This window comes from Natator depressus, chromosome 1 (genome assembly GCF_965152275.1).
Source record: "Natator depressus isolate rNatDep1 chromosome 1, rNatDep2.hap1, whole genome shotgun sequence".
NCBI lineage: Eukaryota > Metazoa > Chordata > Testudines > Cheloniidae > Natator > Natator depressus.
The window spans coordinates 264,955,042-264,974,845 of NC_134234.1; the positions used below are offsets into that span (position 1 = coordinate 264,955,042).

The 19,804-nt window shown below is 57.5% G+C and overlaps 1 protein-coding gene across 1 annotated transcript in view; it reads right to left on the reverse strand.

Annotated features, from left to right (window-relative positions):
* Nucleotides 1-19,804, reverse strand: part of CFAP54 (cilia and flagella associated protein 54) — a 209,517-nt gene that overhangs the window by 80,300 nt on the left and 109,413 nt on the right. The window contains exons 40-41 of the mRNA XM_074941863.1: nt 2,916-3,024; nt 1,512-1,664 (exon numbers count right to left, since the gene is read on the reverse strand). Of these exons, the coding sequence (XP_074797964.1) occupies nt 1,512-1,664; nt 2,916-3,024 (262 nt within the window). The remainder of the gene's footprint in view (nt 1-1,511; nt 1,665-2,915; nt 3,025-19,804) is intronic.

Genomic DNA, 19,804 nt, shown 5'->3' on the forward strand with positions numbered 1-19,804 from the left:
TTTACCCAGAGCTCTTCTTCAGATCCGGAAGCTTGAAAGCTTGCCTCTCTCACCAACAGAAGTTGGTCCAACAAAACATATTACCTCACTGTCTTGTCTCTCTAATATCCTGGGACTAACAAAGCTGCAACAACACTGCATATCGCAATATAGGCAGTTTTAAACTGAAGAGACTACATTTGACCATATTGTAGATATGTTCATAAATGCTGATCTTGCATTTATTTTTTAAAAGTTGTAATTCATTGTGTCTTGAAAAATAAATGTTGTGATGCTGAAAGATGTTAATGGCTGCCATCATGAGGGTCTTTGACCTATAGATAATCAAAGACTGCACTGTCCTAAGTGCTCTTCTTTCAGGCTGAGTAGAAGGAGCAATCAAATATTCCTCTGTGTAGCTACCACAGTAAAACAGGAAGCCACATCCCAAGGCACTTGGGTACAGAACAAGGCCTGAACACGAACTAATCCAGGGAGAATAGGAGGAGGTTAACTGAAACTATTTGCAAATGCAAGGGCTATTATATTGGTTACAGCTGTATGTCTGAGTGTGAATTGAGAAGAAAGCCAGCAGAAACATGAGAAGCAGTCATGCATGTGGCACTGCGAGGAAACCTAGAGACAGAACCTTTTCTGAGGCACAGTACTCACTGGAAAGGCAGACTTGGATTTCTGAGAAAGGAAACTGCCTGCTGTTCTTTGTTTCTATTATGTTCAGGGAAACAGAACTCTATATACAATCCTTGTAAAAAAATAGGACTGCATTAGAGACATTCCTAACTCTATCTTCAACTTCTCCTCCTAATGAAAATAACTCATCAAGAGGCCCAAATACTGGCTAACAACTCAGGCCCAAAAAGGGCAACAAGAATTAAATGGATAACGAAAGCTGGAATGAATGAATGAATGAAGCTGTAATTAAGAACAGCCGTACTGGATCAGACCGAAGTTCCATCTAACCCAGTATCCTGTCTTCTGAGAGTGGTTAATGCCAGGTGTCCCAGTGGGAATGAACAGAACAGGTAATCAACAAGTTATCCATTCTCTGTTGCCCATTCACAGCTTCTGGCAAACAGAGGATAGGGACACCGTCTCTGCTCATCCTGGCTAATGGCCATTGATGGACCTATCCTCCATGAATTTATCTAGTTCTTTTTTGAACCCTGTTATAGTCTTGGCCTTCACAATATCCTCTGGCAAAGAGTTCCACACGTTGACTCTGTATTGTGTGAAAAATATACTTCCTTTTTTTTTTTTTTTTTTTTTTTGAAGACTATGGCTGTTCTTATGTTCTTAAAGAGAAAAATGTTTGGTTAAATTTTGGCCTTACCACAGTTCAGAATTTTTCTTTAAATAAAAGTGACTATTATCTTACTCTCAACTATCACTGGATTTTAAAAATTGATTTTCCAATATTTGCTACTAAAAATATGTAGCATGTGCAGTCACTTGTTATAGGGGTGGAACCACAAACATTTGATAATTAAGGGACACCATAACAAACACCTTACCTTGTGTGTGAGCAAGAAATAGCGAAAGCAATTTTCTGCTGTGTCTAAGTGCTCTGCTGTGGTATTTAGATTTTTCTAGGGTTTCTCTGAAACATTTCAGTGTGTCTGTCACATCAAGAGGGACACAAACTAAGGATTGTGCTTGACTGCCATCTAAAAGGAAGTAGGAATTAGTAACAATTTTTATATTTTACAGTGAAATATAAGAGCATAGATGTAGTTGAACAACTTCTCAACTATTAGACAAAATAAATTTAATACACTGGGTTGATTAGATTTCCAATTGGTTTATGAACATAAATCTAAAGCATTAAAAGTAGTTTTATTAACTGTCTGCTAAACTTTTCAAATATATTTTAGTGTTGTAAATAATAGATGGAGCACTGGGCACCAGAAGTGAGAGCAAGGATTCTGTCTTTATTGTGCTCTCAATGTCATCTATTGTTCAGTGATTTTACCCAGCTTCCTTAATTCACCCCCACGCCCTCTCTTGTATGTGATACCTTGACACATATGTGATATTTAGAACCATCTTCTTTTTCCTTCTGAAGGACCTGCCAAGGCTTTAAACTTTTCACTATTATCCAATTTTAATAGATTTGAAAGGCTCTTCTTATCATTACAACAGACCTGAACTATCTAGTCCAGGGATGGGCAAACTATGGCCCGGGGGCCACATCTGGCCCTTCAGATGTTTTAATCTGGCCCTCAAGATCCCACTAGGGAGCAGGGTCCAGAGCTTGTGTGGCTCCATGCTGTAGCTCCGTATGGCTCCCGGAAGAAGCGGCATCTCCGCCCTCCAGCTCCTATGCATAGGGGCAGCCAGGGGGCTCCGCACGCGGCCCCTGCCCCAAGTGCTGCCCCCACAGCTTCCACTGGCCAGGAATCGTTGCTTGAGGTAAGTGTCACCTGGAACCTGCATCCCTGACCCCGTCCTGCACCCCAACCCTCTGCCCTAGCCCTGAGCCCCTCGGTCCTAGCCTGGGGCACCCTAAACCCCTCATCCTCAGCCCCACCCCAGAGCCCGCATCCCCGGTTGGAGTCCTCACCCCTGCCCCCGCACCCGAACCCCCTGCCCCAGTCCTGTGCCCCTTCCCACACCCTGAAGTCCTAATTTCTGGCCCCACCCCAGAGCCCTCACCCCAACCCCCAATTTCATGAGCATTCATGGCCCGCCGTACAATTTCCATACCCAGATGTGGTCCTTGGGCCAAAAAGTTTGCCCACACCTGATCTAGTCTCTTTCAAAACAATATTTCTGAAGCACTCATACAGTTGTAAAAACAGAATTCAATAGCTTCCTAATTTCTATGAAAGAGAGATTCTGAGGTAGGGTAAAAATTAATACAAAACAAAACTTTTTGGAGAAAGAAAGGACTGGATTATGCTGAAATGTGTTCTGACCTGTATAAATATCTGGCATCTCAGGAACAAAATGGTGTCCAGAAACTGTCACTTCATTAAATCTGCTGGCAACACGCAACTGTTTTCCAATGAAGTTTCTGCAATTTATCTAAAAAAGAAGGTTTTCCACTTAGTCACTCATTTATAATTAAAATGGCCAATATTTTGTAATGTGGGTTCCCCAAGTTATGCACCTAAATCCATACTTAGAGGCCTAAATAAAAGAGGTCTGATTTTCAAAAATACTAACCAGCTGCAATTGCCGTATAAATCAACAAGAGCTTCAGATGTTCTGCACTCTGAAAATCAGGCCTCTTAAGAATCTAGATGTAAAATCACATGCCTAACTTTCAGGCATTTGAGTTTGGAAATTTAGGGCCAAGACATCTACGTACTTAAAACTATCCCTCATTTCTTGCTTGTCAGAATTAAGAGCCATACAATGACATGCAATACACTATTACGTATCATAACTTTCAATTTGTCATGTTTCTCATAAAATATTAAGCTTATTGTATTATTAGGACAACTGAGTAAGAATCATGGTATTGTGACAAAGTTCCTGCTCTACCTTGGTGGGTCTTGCGCTTATTGGCGGATTCGCTCGCCTTGGAGCTTCACGGCAGCCCTCAGCTTGGCCGTTTTTCTGAATTCACAGTCCAGGTCAACTCCTCCTGTGTCTGACCAGGAGTTGGGAGGATTTGGGGGGAACCCGGGCCCGACCTCTACTCCGGGTTCCAGCCCAGGGCCCTGTGGAATGCAGCTGTCTAGAGTGCCTCCTGGAACAGATGTGCGACAGCTACAACTCCCTGGGCTACTTCCCCATGGCCTCCTCCCAACACCTTCTTTATCTTCACCATAGGACCTTCCTCCTGGTGTCTGATAATGTTTGTACACCTCAGTCCTCCAACAGTCCGCATTCTCACTCTCAGCTCCTAGTGCCTCTTGCTCCCAGCTCCTCTCACACACCACAAATTGAAGTGAGCTCCATTTTAAAACCCAGGTGCCCTGATTAGCTTCCCTTAATTGATTCTAGCAGCTTCTTGATTGGCTGCAGGTGTTCTAATCAGCCTGTCTTAATTGTCTCCAGAAGGTTCCTGATTGGTCTGGAACCTTCCCCGTTACCTTACCCAGGGAAAAGGGACCTACTTAGCCTGCTCTCCTGCTGCTGCCCTCTGGCCTGGGCTTTCCTTGCTTTTAGTCCCTGCTTTTGGCTTCCCCCTGACCGGGCCAGACGCTCTCCCCCCTTTCTTTTCTTTTTGTTGTTTTTTTTTTCTCTCTCTGCTGTTGCTAGAGTGCTGGCTAGCTGCTGGCTGGCTGTTAGCCCGCCCGCCCTCTGACGCTGCTGCCGCTCCAGCTGAACCCCGCCCCCCCGTGAGAGAGGGGAGGCCTGCCAGCCCGCTTCCCTGGAGGGGGGGAGTGGAAGGACCCAGCCCCCAGACCCAGCCACTTGCTGATTGTCTGCGGACCCGTCTCCGGTTGAGAGGAATCTTATCACTTGCTCTGGCATTTCTGGAATGCAAAAAAGAAAACCCGGAACAGAGAGAGAAACAGCCGTCTACCAGAGGAACACCGCCCAGGGAACTTACAAATCGCCGTGGAGGGGGCCCAAGACTGAGTAACTTTCGAACTGTGCTCTCGTGTGGGGGGAGGCCTTGATTGTGTCGTGACTGTGTTTGTAGGGACACAGGGGGTGTGGCACGGAGCTGCCCCCCCGATCCATCTGTGTCCTCCCAACCCCCACACTACGATCTTCATCCCCCCCACACTCCACCATCTTTGCTGGCTAACATCTGCTTACCCTGATTCCACTGCGTAGGCCAGAAGCACCAGCCAATCAAACAGGACTCTCTGCACAAGCGTATGGTGGTTCATGTGCCCCCCAACCCCGAACTGTCCACCCCACAGCTTGTCCCTTTCTACCTGACCCCAACTCCTCTTAACCACCTGCCACCGCCCCCGCTGGGGCATCGGCAAAGGAGGGCACCGGGGTGACCTCCGCCACTGCCATGCCCATCGCCTCCCCAGACTCTAGGGAAGCCCCCCCCCAGCCGGCGGGAAGGGCCAGGGCAAGAAGGGGAAGGGCCCTGCTAAAACCACCGGGCCCTCCATGGCAGGGGCCACCCCCACTGCTGCGGCCCCGCCACCGACCACGGCGTCCTTCCCCGCTGCCCCCTCCACCAGCTCTGTGGGTGTCCCTTCCTCAGCCCCCAGGAGGTATGCCCGGGCGGCGGCAGCCCCCCTGCCTGCCTCCTCGTCATCTCTCCCGCCTACCACCTCCACCACTATCAATAGCGGCTGGGGCCCCTTTCCCACCATGACAAGGAAGCACGGTGTCCGATGCCTCCTGGTGCCCGCCTCGCCCCACGTGGAGACCTATGTGCGGGCGTTGGCGAGGGTGGTGGGGCCCTCGGCCATTGTGGCAGCCTCCAAAATGTATGGGAAGGTCGTCTTCTTCTTAGCATTGGAGGCTGCCGCCCAGGAAGCGGTGGAGAGGAGCCTGGCAGTGGGGGGGGTATTTGTCCCTCTAGAGCCGCTGGAGGACCTGGGCGTCCGCCTGGTCCTCACCTCTGTCCCTCCTTTTCTCCCCAATGCTGCCCTGTTACCCGCCCTTTCCACCCTGGGGAAACCTGTTTCTGTTATCAGCCCTCTCCTGTTGGGCTGCAAGGACCCCACTCTCCGTCACATCTTTTCCTTCGGCTGGCAAGTGCAGCTTCTACTGCCGTCGGCGGCGCGTGATGGACAGGCGATCGAGGGGTCCTTCCTAGTCCCCCACCAGGGGGCCCGTTACCGGGTGTATTTCTCCACGGGGGAAGCCCGGTGCTACCTCTGCCGGGCGTCAGGGCATGTCCGGAGGGACTGCCCCTTAGCCCGGCAAGAAGGGGCACCTGGGATCCCCGAGACCCAGCAGGACATTGGCCCTGTCATTGCCGACGCCCCTGGCCGCCCGATACCTGAACCCAGCCCCCCTCCTCTTCGGACCACCACTTCTCCCACTCAGGCCCAAAGGGCACCTCCCCTACAACGCCCAGACGAGTGAGAGAGCCCTGCCCTCGCTGCTGACAATCTGGCGGGGCCTATGGAGGAGGGTGTGGCAGAGATACCACCAGGCATGGGAGAGAGCCTGCCCTAGGGAGAATCCTCCCTCCATTATGCCGCCCCACCGTCCCCCCCCCAAGCCCCTGAGCCATCGCCTTTACCCCCTGACACGACCCCTGCTAACCAGCCCCCAGATGATGCCATGGAGGGCTGGGCCCTAGTCCAGGGGAAGCGAGGCAAGCAGAAGGCTTGAGCTCCGCCTCATCTACCCGAGGTGGAGGCCCCCCAGAAGACCAGGAAGGGGAGCACCGATGCCGAACCTTCCGCTTTGCCCACGAGTGCGTCCCATCCACTGGTGTCAGCCGGGAAAGACGTGGTAGCACTGGAAGGTAGTGTCTCCCCTCCATGGGAGACCCTCCCCTACGAGACTGTCGAGGAAGCCCCTTCTGTTCTGATACCACCCGAAGCCCCCGTGAACCCCGAGGCAATTGTCGTGGCGGGTGCCAGCGGGGAGAACCCCAGGGCGACGGAAAGTGTCCTCTCCTCCATGTTCGAGGAGATCGAGGCCCTAGATCTGACCCCGGTCGCCCAGGGGGAGGATGACCTTTTGCCAACAAACCTCGATTTGGGCGACCTCACTCCACCCCTCTTTTCCCCATGTTTCCTCCCCCTAACTGCTGTTTCTGCTCCCACCTCCGAGGAGCCCCTGGACTCCTCCATTGACCCGGCCGCTGATGGCACCCCGCTGACGACCACCAAGCCTGCTCAGGTGACAGCCGGCGCCACACGGCCAGGACACGAGCTGCCGGGGCACCCCCCGTTGGTGCGGAGCAATCAATTTCCTTCCCGGGCGGGGGCCCAACAGAAGATAATCCACCTCCTGATGCTGTAGCCGCTAAATCCACCATACAGCCCGCGCCTGGTATCACTGAGAGCTCCCTCCCTACCCCCTTAACCCTCGAGCCGGCTCGGGAGGCTCCACCATCCAGCTGCTTGCCTCCCGAAACCCAGAACCTCGCCTCTGCCCCTGCCCCTGCCCCTACCCCTATCCAGTCTACCTCCTGCGATGTTATTGCCGCCCCCGGGGCTGTCTCCTTCCCTTTTCCAACCGATGACCCCCAAGGAGAGGCCTTTGCGGTCTCCTGCCCCGACCCATTAGGGGCTGCTATTTTCCCTCCACCGCCCCCTATTGCCCCAGGGTTTGAGGTGGGCATAGAAGCTCCAGGCCATCAGGCACCCCGTTGGGGGTCCGCACCCTGCTTACCCGTTTTAGTGGGCCATGGGGCTGCACCAATGGCCCCGCCGGGGAATAACCGGGAAACCGTAATCCCACCCCTCGATGAGCTGCGAGGAGAGCTGTGGAAGTTTTTAGAGGATGTCCGTGGCTCCCGCAACAAGGTACAGCTTGCTCTCCAGCGATGGGGGGATTTTTTTCAAATCCTCCGGGCCACAAGGGCCCTCATGGGGGAAGGTAAAGGGACTGGGAAGCAGAATGCCGCGGCCAACTGGCAGGTCCACGTCTTCCGTGACCAATTACTCATCTACGGGATGAGTCAGGGACTGTTGCGCGGCCCGCTGGGGGATGTGAGCGTCTCTGCCAGTGAGGATCCCCCCCAGCCCTCCCCATGACACCTCTCAGTATCGCAACGTTAAACACCCGGGGTTGTAGGATGGCTCTCCGCAGGTCCCAGGTGCTCTCCTTCCTTCAGGAAGGAGGGTACTCTGTGATTTTCCTGCAGGAGATTCATACGGATCCGACCGCTGAAGACAGTTGGCGGCTGGAGTGGGGGGACAGGATCTACTTTAGCCATTCCACGATTCGGCAGACTGGAGTGGCGACTCTGTTCTCCCCCGACCTACGGCCCGAGGTGCTAGGGGTCGCCGAGGCCGTGAAGGGTCGCTTGCTGCAACTCCGGGTCCGTATAGAGGGGCTTGTGGTTAACCTCGTTAACGTCTATGCCCTGACATCGGGCCCGGAGTGGCTGCAATTCTATCAGCAGGCGTCCGCCTTCCTCAGCACCTTAGATTCTCACGAGTGCCTGGTCCTGGGAGGGGATTTTAATACCACTCTTGAGGAGCAAGACCGCTCAGGGACCGAGCAGCGCCCGGCCGCCGCGGACACACTCCGGGAGATAGTCGAACATCACTCCCTAGCGGACATCTGGCATGACCACCACCTGGATGACACTTCCACGTTCACCTTTGTCCGGGTGGAAGCCCATCGGTGAGCCACTCCCGGTTAGACCGCATTTATCTATCATGCTTCCATCTCTCACGAGCCCATTCCTCCAGCATTCGGCTTGCCCCATTTTCTGACCATCACCTAGCCACCGTGACAGCCTCCCTCTGTGCAGAGAGGCCGGGGCCAGCCTATTGGCATTTTAACAACAGCTTGTTGGAGGATGAGGGCTTCGTGACGTCCTTCTGGGAATTCTGGCTGGCCTGCCTAGGGCAGCGGCATGCCTTTCCCTCGGTGCGGCGATGGTGAGACCTGGGGAAGGTGCGTGCCCAGCTTTGCTGCCGCGACTACACCCAGGGCACCAGCCAACAGAGAAATGCGGCGATAGAGCAGTTGGAATGGGATGTCTTAGAGCTGGAGAGGCGTCTGGCTGCCATCGAGGACCATCGGGCCCGGGGCACCTTTGTTCGATCCCGCATCCGCCTCCTTCGGGAGATAGATTGCAGCTCCCGCTTCTTCTATGCCCTGGAGAAAACGAGGGGGGCCAAAAAACACGTCACCTGCCTTCTAGCGGAAGACGGCACCCCCCTCACGGATCCGGAGGAGATGTGTGGGAGGGCCCGTGACTTCTACGCAAGCCTTTTCTCCCCGGATCCGACCGATCCTGGCGCTCGCGGGGTGCTCTGGGAGGAACTCCCCACGGTCAGCGTGGGCGACCGAGACCGGCTAGAGCTGCCTCTCACCCTGGCCGAGTTCTCGGAAGCCCTCCGCCGCATGCCCACCAATAAATCTCCAGGCATGGACGGGCTGACCGTGGAGTTTTACCGCGCGTTTTGGGACGTCCTCGGCCCAGACCTAGTCACCGTCTGGGCCGAGTCTCTGCAGAGCGGGGTCCTCCCTCTTTCTTGCACGCGAGCTGTGCTCGCCTTATTGCCGAAGAAGGGGGACCTCTGCGATTTACTAAATTGGCGTCCCATCTCGCTCCTCAGCACAGACTACAAAATCGTAGCGAAAGCAATCTCGCTGCGGCTAGGGTCTGTGCTGGCAGACGTGATCCACCCAGACCAGACCTACACCGTCCCGGACTGCAGTATCTTTGATAACCTATTTCTGGTTCAGGACCTTTTGGACCTCGGGCGTAGAGATGGTCTATCATTCGCCCTCCTGTCCCTAGATCAGGAGAAGGCATTCGATAGGGTGGACCCCGGGTACCTCCTGAACTCTCTGCGAGTGTTTGGCTTCGGACCCCAGTTTGTGGGTTTTCTCCGGGTGCTGTACGCTTCCGCAGAGTGTCTGGTTAAGCTCAACTGGACCCTGACCGAACCGGTCAACTTCAGGCGAGAGGTACGGCAGGGGTGCCCCCTCTCGGGCCAGCTGTACGCTCTGGCAATCGAGCCCTTCCTCTGTCTCCTCCACAGGAGGTTGACAAGGTTGGTGCTGCGGGAGCTGGAACTGCGGCTGGTCCTGTCGGCGTACGCTGATGATGTGCTCCTCGTAATCCAGGACTCCGGCGACTTGGTGCAGGTGGAGGCTTGCCAGGCCATCTATTTGGCAGCCTCCTCCGCCTGGGTCAAGAGCTCTGGTTTGGCGGTAGAAGACTGGCGGCAGGCGAGCTCCCTCCCACCCGTGCTTCAGACCATCTGGTGGAGCGCGGGTCCACTGCTCTACCTCGGCGTTTACCTTTCTGCCACACATCCCTCTCCTCCGGAGACTGAGAAAATTTATTGGCGGGGTGATAGAGCGGCTCCGGAAATGGACGGGACTACTCCGCTGTCTCTCCCTCCGAGGGAGAGCGCTGGTGCTTAATCAACTAGTCCTGTCCATGCTCTGGTACCGGCTCAACACCCTGGTCCCGGCCCCGGGTTTCCTGACCAACCTCCGGACATCGATTCTGGGGTTCTTTTGGTCAGGAACACATTGGGCCCCTGTAGGGGTCCTTCATCTACCCCTGAAGGAAGGAGGACAGGGCCTGAAGTGTCTACATAGTCAGGTCCGTGTCTTCTGCCTCCAGGCCCTACAGAGGCTCCTCTGTGGTGCAGGCAGTTTGGCGTGGAGCACACTGGCCCACGCCATCCTGCGCCGCATCCGAGGGCTCTGATATGACCGGCAGCTCTTTTATCTCTCTGGGCTGCCGGTCTTCTACCAGGACCTCCTCTGGACTTGGAAACTGTTTTTAACAACCAGGTCCGTGGCAGCCACCGAGGGGGTAGATCTCCTTGTGGAGCCCCTGCTACACAACCCCCAGCTCAGTGTGCAGGTGGCGGAGTCCCCCTCGGTGCGCCAGAGCTTGATCCTGGCAGAAGTCACGAGAGTCGGAGACCTCCTGGACTACGACCGGGGAGACTGGCTGGATCCCTTGACACTCGCCCAGCGCTCGCCCGGCTCGACCTCGTACCGCCCCCCCCCGGCACGTACTTCAGGAGGTGAAGGCTGCTTTGCCACCCGCTGCTCGAGCTTATCTCAACTGGGTTCTGCTCGAGGGCATGCCCCGCCCACCCTCTACCCCAGGCCGCCGGCTTTTTAATTGGACCCCTGCCCCACAGATCCAAGCGCCCCCCCCACCCCTTCACTGCGAGCCGACTGCATGAACTGCAGCCGGTACGCTTCCAAACCGCGCCAAGGAAACATCTATACACGCTCGCGCTCCACACCCTTCACGCCCTCACCCTAGTGTCCCGCCCCGACACAAAGTGGCGAGACCTTCTGCCACCTTTGGAGGGTGAGCAGCCCCGGTAGGCGAGCCTATATTCCACCTTGGTTCCGAGGCCTGTTGGGGACATCAGTTGGCAGCTCCTTCACGGAGCTGTGAGTATGGGCATGTACTTGGCGCGGTTCACCCCCATCCCAGATACTTGTCCCTTTTGTGGTGTGAGGGGAAACCCTGGCGCACGTATATCTGGAGTGCGCCAGGCTGCAGCCCCTCTTCCAGCTCCTCACAAATCTCCTATTATGTTTTTGGTTGCGTTTTTCCCCTCACCTTTTTATTTATGCACTCCCCATCCGTGGCCTCACAAAGTCGCGGGATCTCCTAGTTAACCTCCTCCTGACCCTGGCTAAAACGGCCATCTATAAAACCAGAGAGAGGAGGTTAGCCGATGGAGTTTCCTGCGACTGTGGGGCCGTTTTCCGATCCTCGGTCCGTTCACATATCCGGGCGGAGTTCCTCTGGGCGGCGTCCACCAACTCCCTTGATGCTTCTGAGGAGCGGTGGGCGCTGTCCGAGGTTCTCTGCTCGGTGTCCCCGTCCGGGTCCTTTTGTCTGACCCTTTGATCGGGGGAGAGAGTAAGGGACCCCAGCCCCAGCCATTGCTGCTGCGGACACCACCATCCTAGAGGGGTCGTTTCACACGTGGGTGCACGTGACCCGCCCCCCCGGATTGTCCACCCCACAGCCTGCCCCTCTTGTTGGGTGCTTTCAGAGGAGGGAATTGTTGGTGACACTCGGGCGTGGTGCCAGGTAACTCAAGGGGGTGGACGACCACGAGAGTCGATGAAGCCCCCTCGCTCTGGGCCACCAGGTAACTCAGAAGGGTGGAAGACCATGAGAGTCGAGGAAGCCCCCTGCTCTGGGCCCGGGCAAGCTTGAACACTTCCCTCCCCTGAAGCGAATGAGAAAACAATTGTGATTGGTTGCTGTGTTACACATTGCATATGCTGCTGTTTTTACTTTGTAAGTGTGTTATGCAAATAAAAATATCTTTTGCTTCAAAAAAAAAAATTACTCTCCTGTAGCCCTTTGGCCTGGAGGGAGAAGGAGAAAGAGGGCTGCTGCTGCTGGTACTACTGCTGTTAGGCTCTGGGATCTCTCTGCTGCTCCAGCTGCTCCTGTGGCTGGGTCATACACCACCTGTTCCTTCTCTGCTACCTGGTTGCTGGCCAGCTGCTGGAACCCCCCACCCTCAGGTGCTGCTACTGCTCCAACTACAGCCCCTGAGGGGGGGCCTGCTGGCCCGCTCCTCAGAGGGGGGGAGTGAGGGACCCTAGCCCCAGCCATTGCTGCTGTGGCCACCACCACCTGAGAGGGGTCCTTTTCTGCCTGCCCAGACCACCACTTGGAGTTCTTGGAGCTGCTGCTGTGGAGGTTACTGCCTAGAGCTGCTGAAGCCCCAAGGAGGAGAAGAAGAGGACCATCTACCAGTGGGGGAGCAACTAGAGACTTTGCAGACTACTGGGGAGGGGGCCTTTTGAACTGAGTAACTTTCAAACTGTGCTCTTGTGGTGGGGGTTTTGACTGTGTTTGTAGGGACACAGGGGGTGTGGCATGGAGCTGCCCCCTAATCCATCTGTGTCCCCGTCAACCCCCACCACTACCACCACCATTGCCCCCTCCACCACCCCCACTGGCTGTTTACCATCTGCCTCAGCTCTTGCCTCTGGACTCTGCTGCTTGCTTGGTTTGCTATGCCCTATTTCCACCCTTTGGGCCAGAAGCAGCAACCAACCTAAACAGACTTTGTGCAAGCGCACGTGCCCACCCCCAACCCCCTGGACTGCCCACCCCACAGCTTTGCCTTTTGCTATCTGCCCCATTTGCCCCTTGCAGCCTTCCCCCCCCTTTTACCCCAGCCCCCCTTACTAGCTTCAGTTTGTTTGCCTGCCCCGCCCATTTCCCTCTGCAGCCTTTGTTTTATTTACCCCGCCCCAGTCTCTGAAGCTAGCCCCTTTGGTTTCCCTGACCTAACTCCAGCCCGCTTAGCCCCTTGCTCCATGCGCCCATGCCCCCTCCCATGCACTTGTGCCACTCCCCTTTTTTAGTTTAAACCCTCCTCACTGCACCTCCAATGCTGTTGTATTCCCCCCTCCCCCAGTGCAGCTAGAGGAGCCGGAATCCCATCCAGTGTTGGTCATTGACCCCTAACCCCTGATTGCCCCCCCGCCCAACCCACCCCCTTTGGCACCCTCCTCCCCTGCCTGTAGCCTAGGGGGGAGGAGTGGTCGACCTGCTTCCCCTTTTTCCCCTTCTCTCTCTGGTGGCTCCCCTTCCCTCCTTGCTCACGATGGCGGGGGACGAGACGGGTAGAGCCCCTCCAGAAAACCCCACCGCACCTCCCCACCTGCCACCCCGTTGCCCCCCCAAACCTCTACCTCTGCTGCTGCAGCCGAACCACCTGCTACTGACTCCACTGGGGCACCGGCAGGGTGATCTCCGCTGCTGCCATGTTCCTCGCCCCCTCCGACCCTGGGGAAGCCCCCCAGCTGGCGGGAAGGGCCAGGGAAAAAAGAAGGGCAAGGGCCCCGCAAAAAAGACCAAGCCCTCCATGGCAGGGGCTGCCCCCACTGCCGCAGCCCCACCACCAGCCGCGGCATCCCTCCCCGCTGTTCCCTCCACCAGCTCTGCGGGTGCCCCTCCCCTGGCCCCCAGGGTGTACTCCCAGGTGGCGGCAGCCCCCCTGCCTGTCGCTATGTCATCTTTCCCGTCCACCGCCTCCGCTACCATCTATAGCGGCCGGGGCCCCTTCCCGACCTTGACCAGGAAGCACAGCGTCCGTTGCCTCCTGCTGCCCGCTTTGCCCCACGTGGAGACCTACGTGCGGGCGTTGGTGAGGCTGCCATTGTGGCGGCCTCCAAAATGTATGGAAAAGTCGTCTTCTTTTTAGCATCGGAGGCCGCCGCCCAGGAGGCGGTGGAGAAGGGCCTGGCGGCGGGGGGCGTGTTCGTCCCCCTAGAACCGCTAGAAGACCTGGGCATCCACCAGGTCCTGAACTCTGTTCCTCCCTTTCTTCCCAATGCCGCCCTGTTACCTGCCCTCTCTACCCTGGAGAAACCCATCTCCATGGTCAGCCCTCTCTCACTGGGCTGCAAAGACCTTGCTCTCCGTCACGTCCTCTCATTCCGCCAGCAGGTGCACCTTCAACTGCCGCCGGCGGCACATGGTGGAGAGGCGCTCGAGGGGTCATTCTTGGTCCCCTACCAGGGGGCCCATTACCGGGTGCACTATTCTACGAGGGAGACCCGGTGCTACCTCTGCCGGAGGGACTGCCCCTTGGCCCGGCAAGGAGGGGCTTCCGGGACCCCCCGAGCCCCGGCAGGGCGCTGGCCCCACCATTGCCAGTGCACCTGGCTGCCCGGCACCCGAAGCCACCCCTCCTCCTTCCCAGTCCACCACTGCTCCCGCTTGGGCCCAAGGGGCACCTCCCCCACTATGCCCAGATGAGCAGGAGAGCCCCGCCTCTGCTGCTTGCAATCTGGCGGGGCCTGTGGAGGAGGGGGCGGCAGGGATACCGCCAGGCATGGGAGAGGGCCCGCCCCAGGGGGAATCTTCCCTCCCTCGTGTTGCCCCACCGTTACCCCCCCCCCGAGTCCCTGAGCCATCACCCCTGCCCCCTGACCTGACCCTTGCTAGCCAGCCCCCAGATGATGCCATGGAGGGCTGGGCCCTAGTACAGGGGAAACGAGGCAAGCGGAAGGCTCGAGCTCCACTCCTCCCATCCAATGCGGAGGCCCCCCGGAAGACCAGGAAGGGGGGCACCGATGCTAAGCCTTCTGCTTTGCCCACGGGTCTGTTCCATCCACCAGTGCCAGCCGGGGAACACATGGCAGCACCGGAAGGTAGTATTTCCCCTCCACGGGAGTCCCTCCCCCTGAGGCCCATGAGGGAGGCCTTGCTGCCCTGGTACAATCTGAAGCCTCTGTGAGTCCCGAGGCGACCGTTGCGTCGGGTGCCAGCAGGGAGAACCCCGGGGTGGCGGAAAGCAATCTCCCCTCCATATACGAGGAGATCGAGGCCCTAGGTCTGACCCCGGTCACCCAGGGGGAGGACGACCCTTTGCCAGCGGGCCTCGATCTGGGTGACCTCACTCCAGCCCCCCTTTCCCCATGCTCCCTCCCCGTAACAGTTGCTTCTGCTTCCACCTCCGAGGAGCCCCTGGACTCCTCCATCAACCCGGCTGCAGAAGGCACCCCGCTGACGGCCGCCAAGCCTGTTGAGGTGATGGCCAGTGCCACGCGGCCGGGACCTGAGCCACCAGGGGCACCCCTCGTTGGTATGGAGCAATTGACCTCCCACCCGGGCGGGGGCCCTACAGAAGATAGTCCACCTCCTAATGCCGTGGCTGCCAAACACACCATAGAGCCTGTGTCCAGCATCGCTGAGAGCCCCCTCCCCACCCCCTCAACCCTTGAGCCTGATCGGGAGGTACCACCATCCAGCTGCTTGGCTTCTGAAGCCCAGAATCTCGCCTCTGCCCCTGCACCTGCCCCTGTCCCTGATCCCGGCCCTGCCCTTGATGCTGACCCTGTCCCTATCCCGTCCACCTCCCGCGATGTTATTGCTGCCCCTGGGGCTGTCCCCTTCCTGTTTCCAGCGGATGACCCCCAGGGAGTGGCCTTTGTGTTATTCTGCCCCGACCCACTAAGGGCTGCTATCTTTCCTCCGCCACCCCCTATTGCCCCAGGGTTCAAGGTGGGCCGCGTGGCGCAAGCCCATCGGGTGCCCCGTCGGGGGTCCGCACCCTGCCTGCCCATCTCGGTGGGCCACGGGGCTGTACCAAGGGCCCCGTCAGGAGATGACCAGGAGACAGTAACCCCACACCCCCATGCACTGTGAGAGGAGTTGCGGGAGTTTTTAGAAGACGTCCATGGCTCCCGCAACAAGGTACAGCTTGCTTTCCAGCATTGGGGGGACTTCTATCAGATCCTCCAGGCCGCAAGGGCCCTTATGGGGGAGGGTAAAAGGACCGGGAAGCAGGCCGCCGCAGCCTACCAGCGGATCCGCGGCTTCCGTGACTCGTTGCTCACCTACGGGGTAGGTCACGGTTTGCTGCATGGCCCAATGGGGGCCGTGAGCATCCCTGCTGGTGAGGATCCCCCACAGCTCTCCTCATGGCACCACTCATCTTCTCAACATTGAACACCAGGGGCTGTAGGATGGGTCTCCGCAGGTCTCAGGTGCTCTCCTTCCTTTGGGAGGGGGGTACTCTGTGGTCTTCCTGCAGGAGACCCATATGGATCCGGACACTGAAGACAGCTGGCGGCTGAACTGGGGGGACAGGGTCTACTTTAGCCATCTCACAGTTCGTACGGCTGGAGTGGTGACCCTGTTCTCCCCCGACCTACAGCCCCAGGTGCTGGGGGTCGCCAAGGCTGTGCCGGAACGCCTGTTGCACCTCCGGGACCATATGGAGGGGCTCGTGGTCAATCTCATTAACGTCTACGCCCCAACATCGGGCCCAGAGTGGCTGCAATTCTATCAGCAGGCGTCCGCCTTCCTCGGCACCTTGGATCCTCACGAGTGCCTGGTCCTGGGAGGGGATTTTAACACCACCCTCAAGCAGCGGGACCGCTCGGGGGACCGAGCAATGCCCGGCCACCACGGACGTCCTCCAGCAGATAGTCAAACACCACTCCCTGGTGGATGTCTGGCACGACCTCCACCCAGATGACATTTCCACGTTCACCTTTGTCCGGATGGAGCCCCATCGGTCGCGCCACTCCCAGTTGGACCGCATTTATCATGCTTCCACCTTTCACGAGCCCACTCCTCCAGCATCCGGCCGGCCCCATTTCATTTTCTGACCATCATTTAGCCACCGTGACGGCCTCCCTCTGCGTGGAGAGGCCAGGGCCGGGCTATTGGCATTTCAACAACAGCTTGTTGGAGGATGTGGGCTTCATGACATCCTTCTGGGAGTTCTGGCTGGCCTGGTGAGGGCAGCAGCATGCCTTTCCCTTGGCGCGGCGGTGGTGGGACCTGGGGAAGGTGCACGCCCAGCTCTTCTGCTGTGACTACACGCGGGGTGCCAGCCGATGGAGGGATGCGGCGATAGAGCTGTTGGAACGGGAGGTCTTAGAGCTGGAGAGGCGTCTGGCCACCAGCCCTGAGGATCTGCCCCCTGAGGAGCGTGCCAGGAGAAGTGGGAGGAGCTCCGGGCCCTCAAGGACCATCGGGCCCGGGGTGCCTTTGTTCGATCCTGCATCCGCCTCCTTCGGGAGATGGATCGTGGCGCCTGCTTCTTCTACGTCCTGGAGAAAAAGAGGGGGGCCAAGAAACATGTCACCTGTCTTCTGGCAGAAGATGGCACCCCGCTCACGGATCCGGTGGAGATGTGCGGGAGGGCAAGAGCCTTCTACGCAAGCCTTTTCTCCCCGGATCTGACTGATCCTAATGCTTGCAGAGTGCTCTGGGAGGAGCTTCCTACGGTCAGCATGGGCGACCGAGACCGGCTAGAGTTGCCTCTCACTCTGGCCAAGTTCTCGGAAGCCCTCCGTCGCATGCCCACCAATAAATCTCCGGGCATGGATGGGCTGACCGTGGAGTTATATCGCGTGTTCTGGGACGTCATCGGCCCAGACCTAGTCACTGTCTGGGCTGAGTCTTTGCAGAGCGGCATCCTCCCTCTTTCGTGCAGGCGAGCCGTGCTCGCCTTATTGCCGAAGAAGTGGGACCTCCGCGATTTACGAAATTGGCGTCCCATCTTGCTCCTCAGCACAGACTACAAAGTCATAGCAAAAGCCATCTTGCTGCGGCTAGGGTCTGTGCTGGCGGACATGGTCCACCCAGACCAGACCTACACCATCCCGGGCCGCAGCATCTTTGACAACCTATATCTGGTCTGGGACCTTTTGGAACTCGGGTGTAGGGATGGTCTGTTGTTCTCCGTCCTGTCCTTGAACCAGGAGAAGGCATTCGACAGGGTGAATCACGGGTATCTCCTAAGCACTCTGCGAGCGTTTGGCTTCAGACCCCAGTTTGTGGGTTTTCTCCAGGTGCTGTACGCTTCCACAGAGTGTCTGGTCAGGCTCATCTGGACCCTGACCAAACCAGTGAGCTTCAGGCGAGGAGTACGGCAGGGGTGCCTCCTCTCGGGCCAGCTGTACGCTCTGGCGATCAAGCCCTTCCTCTGTCTCCTCTGCAGGAGGTTGACAGGGTTGGTGCTGCGGGAGCCGGAGCTGCGGCTGGTCCTGTCGGCGTACGCTGATGATGTGCTCCTCGTGGTCCAGGACCTGGGCGACTTGGCGCGGGTGGAGACTTGCCAGGCCATCTATTTGGCAGCCTCCTCCGCCCGGGTCAACTGGGTCAAGAGCTCTGCCCTGTGGTCGGGGACGGCTGGCAGGCATGCTCCCTCCCACTCGCGCTTCAGGCCATCCGGTGGAGCGCGGGTCCACTGCTCTATCTCAGCGTTTACCTTTCTGCTACGCATTCCTCTCCACCGGAGAACTGGCACGATTTAGAGGGCAGGGTGATAGAGCGGCTCCGGAAGTGGACAGGACTACTCCGGTGCCTCTCCCTTCAAGGGAGAGCACTGGTGCTTAATCATCTAGTCCTGTCCATGCTCTGGTACCGGCTCAACACCCTGGTACCGGACCCGGGTTTCCTGGCCAACCTCTGGACATCGATTCTGGAGTTCTTTTGGTCAGGACTGCACTGGGTCCCTGCAGGGGTTCTCCATCTACCCCTGGAAGAGGGAGGGCAGGGCCTGAAGTGTCTGCACGCTCAGGTCCATGTCTTCCGCCTCCAGGCCCTGCAGAGGCTCCTTTATGGTGCAGGTAGTCTGGCATGGAGCATACTGGCGCACGCCTTCCTGTGCCGCTTCCGAGGGCTCCAATATGACCGGCAGTTCCTTTTTCTTCATCCAAGAAGTCTTCCGCGAGACCTCTCCGGGCTGCCTGTCTTCTACCAGGACCTCCTCCGGACCTGGAAATGGCTTTCAACGACGAGGTCCGTGGAGGTCACCGAGGGGGCAGATCTTCTCGCGGAGCCCCTGCTACACAACCCCCAGCTTCACGTGCAGGTGGCGGAGCCCCCTCGGTGCGCCAGAGGTTGGTCCTGGCAGAAGTCACAAGAGTCGGAGACCTCCTGGATTACGATCAGGGAGACTGGCTGGATCCCCTGACACTCGCTCAGCGCATGGGGCTCTCCAGACCTCGTACTCTCCCGCACATAATTCAGCAGGTGAGGGTTGCTTTGCTGTCCGTTGCTCGGGTTTACCTCGACCAGGTCCTGCATGAGGGCACGCCCCACCCACCCTCCACCCCAGGCCTGCTGGACCTTTTCATCGGGCTCCTGCCCCGTGGACCCAACCGAACCCTCCCCCCCTTCACTGTGAGCCGGCTGCACAAGCTGCAGCCGGTCTGCTTCCAGACCGCACCAAGGAAACATCTATACACGCTCGTGCTCCATACCCTTCATGCCCTCACCCTCGTGTCCCACCCCGATACAAAATGGTTGGACCTTCTGCCACCTTTGGAGGGTGAGGAGCTCCTGTGGGCCAGCCTATATTCCACCTTGGTCCCGAGGCCTGCCAGGGATATCAGTTGGCGGCTCCTTCACGGAGCCGTGACCACGGGCGTGTACTTGGCGCGGTTCACCCCATCCCAGACACCTGCCCCTTTTGCGGCGTGAGGGAAACCCTGGCACACATATATTTGGAGTGTGCCAGGCTGCAGCCCCTATTCCGGCTCCTCACGAATATTTTATTATGCTTTTGGTTGCACTTTTACCCTCACCTTCTTATTTATATACTCCCTATCCGCGGCCCCACAAAGTCATGGGATCTCCTGGTCAACCTCCTCCTGGCCCTAGCTAAAATGGCCATCTATAAAACCAGAGTGAGGAGGTTGGCCAATGGAGTCTCCTGTAACTGTGGGGCCTATTTCCGATCCTCAGTCCATTCATGTATCCGCACAGAGTTCCTCTGGGCGGCGTCCACTGACTCCCTTGACACCTTTGAGG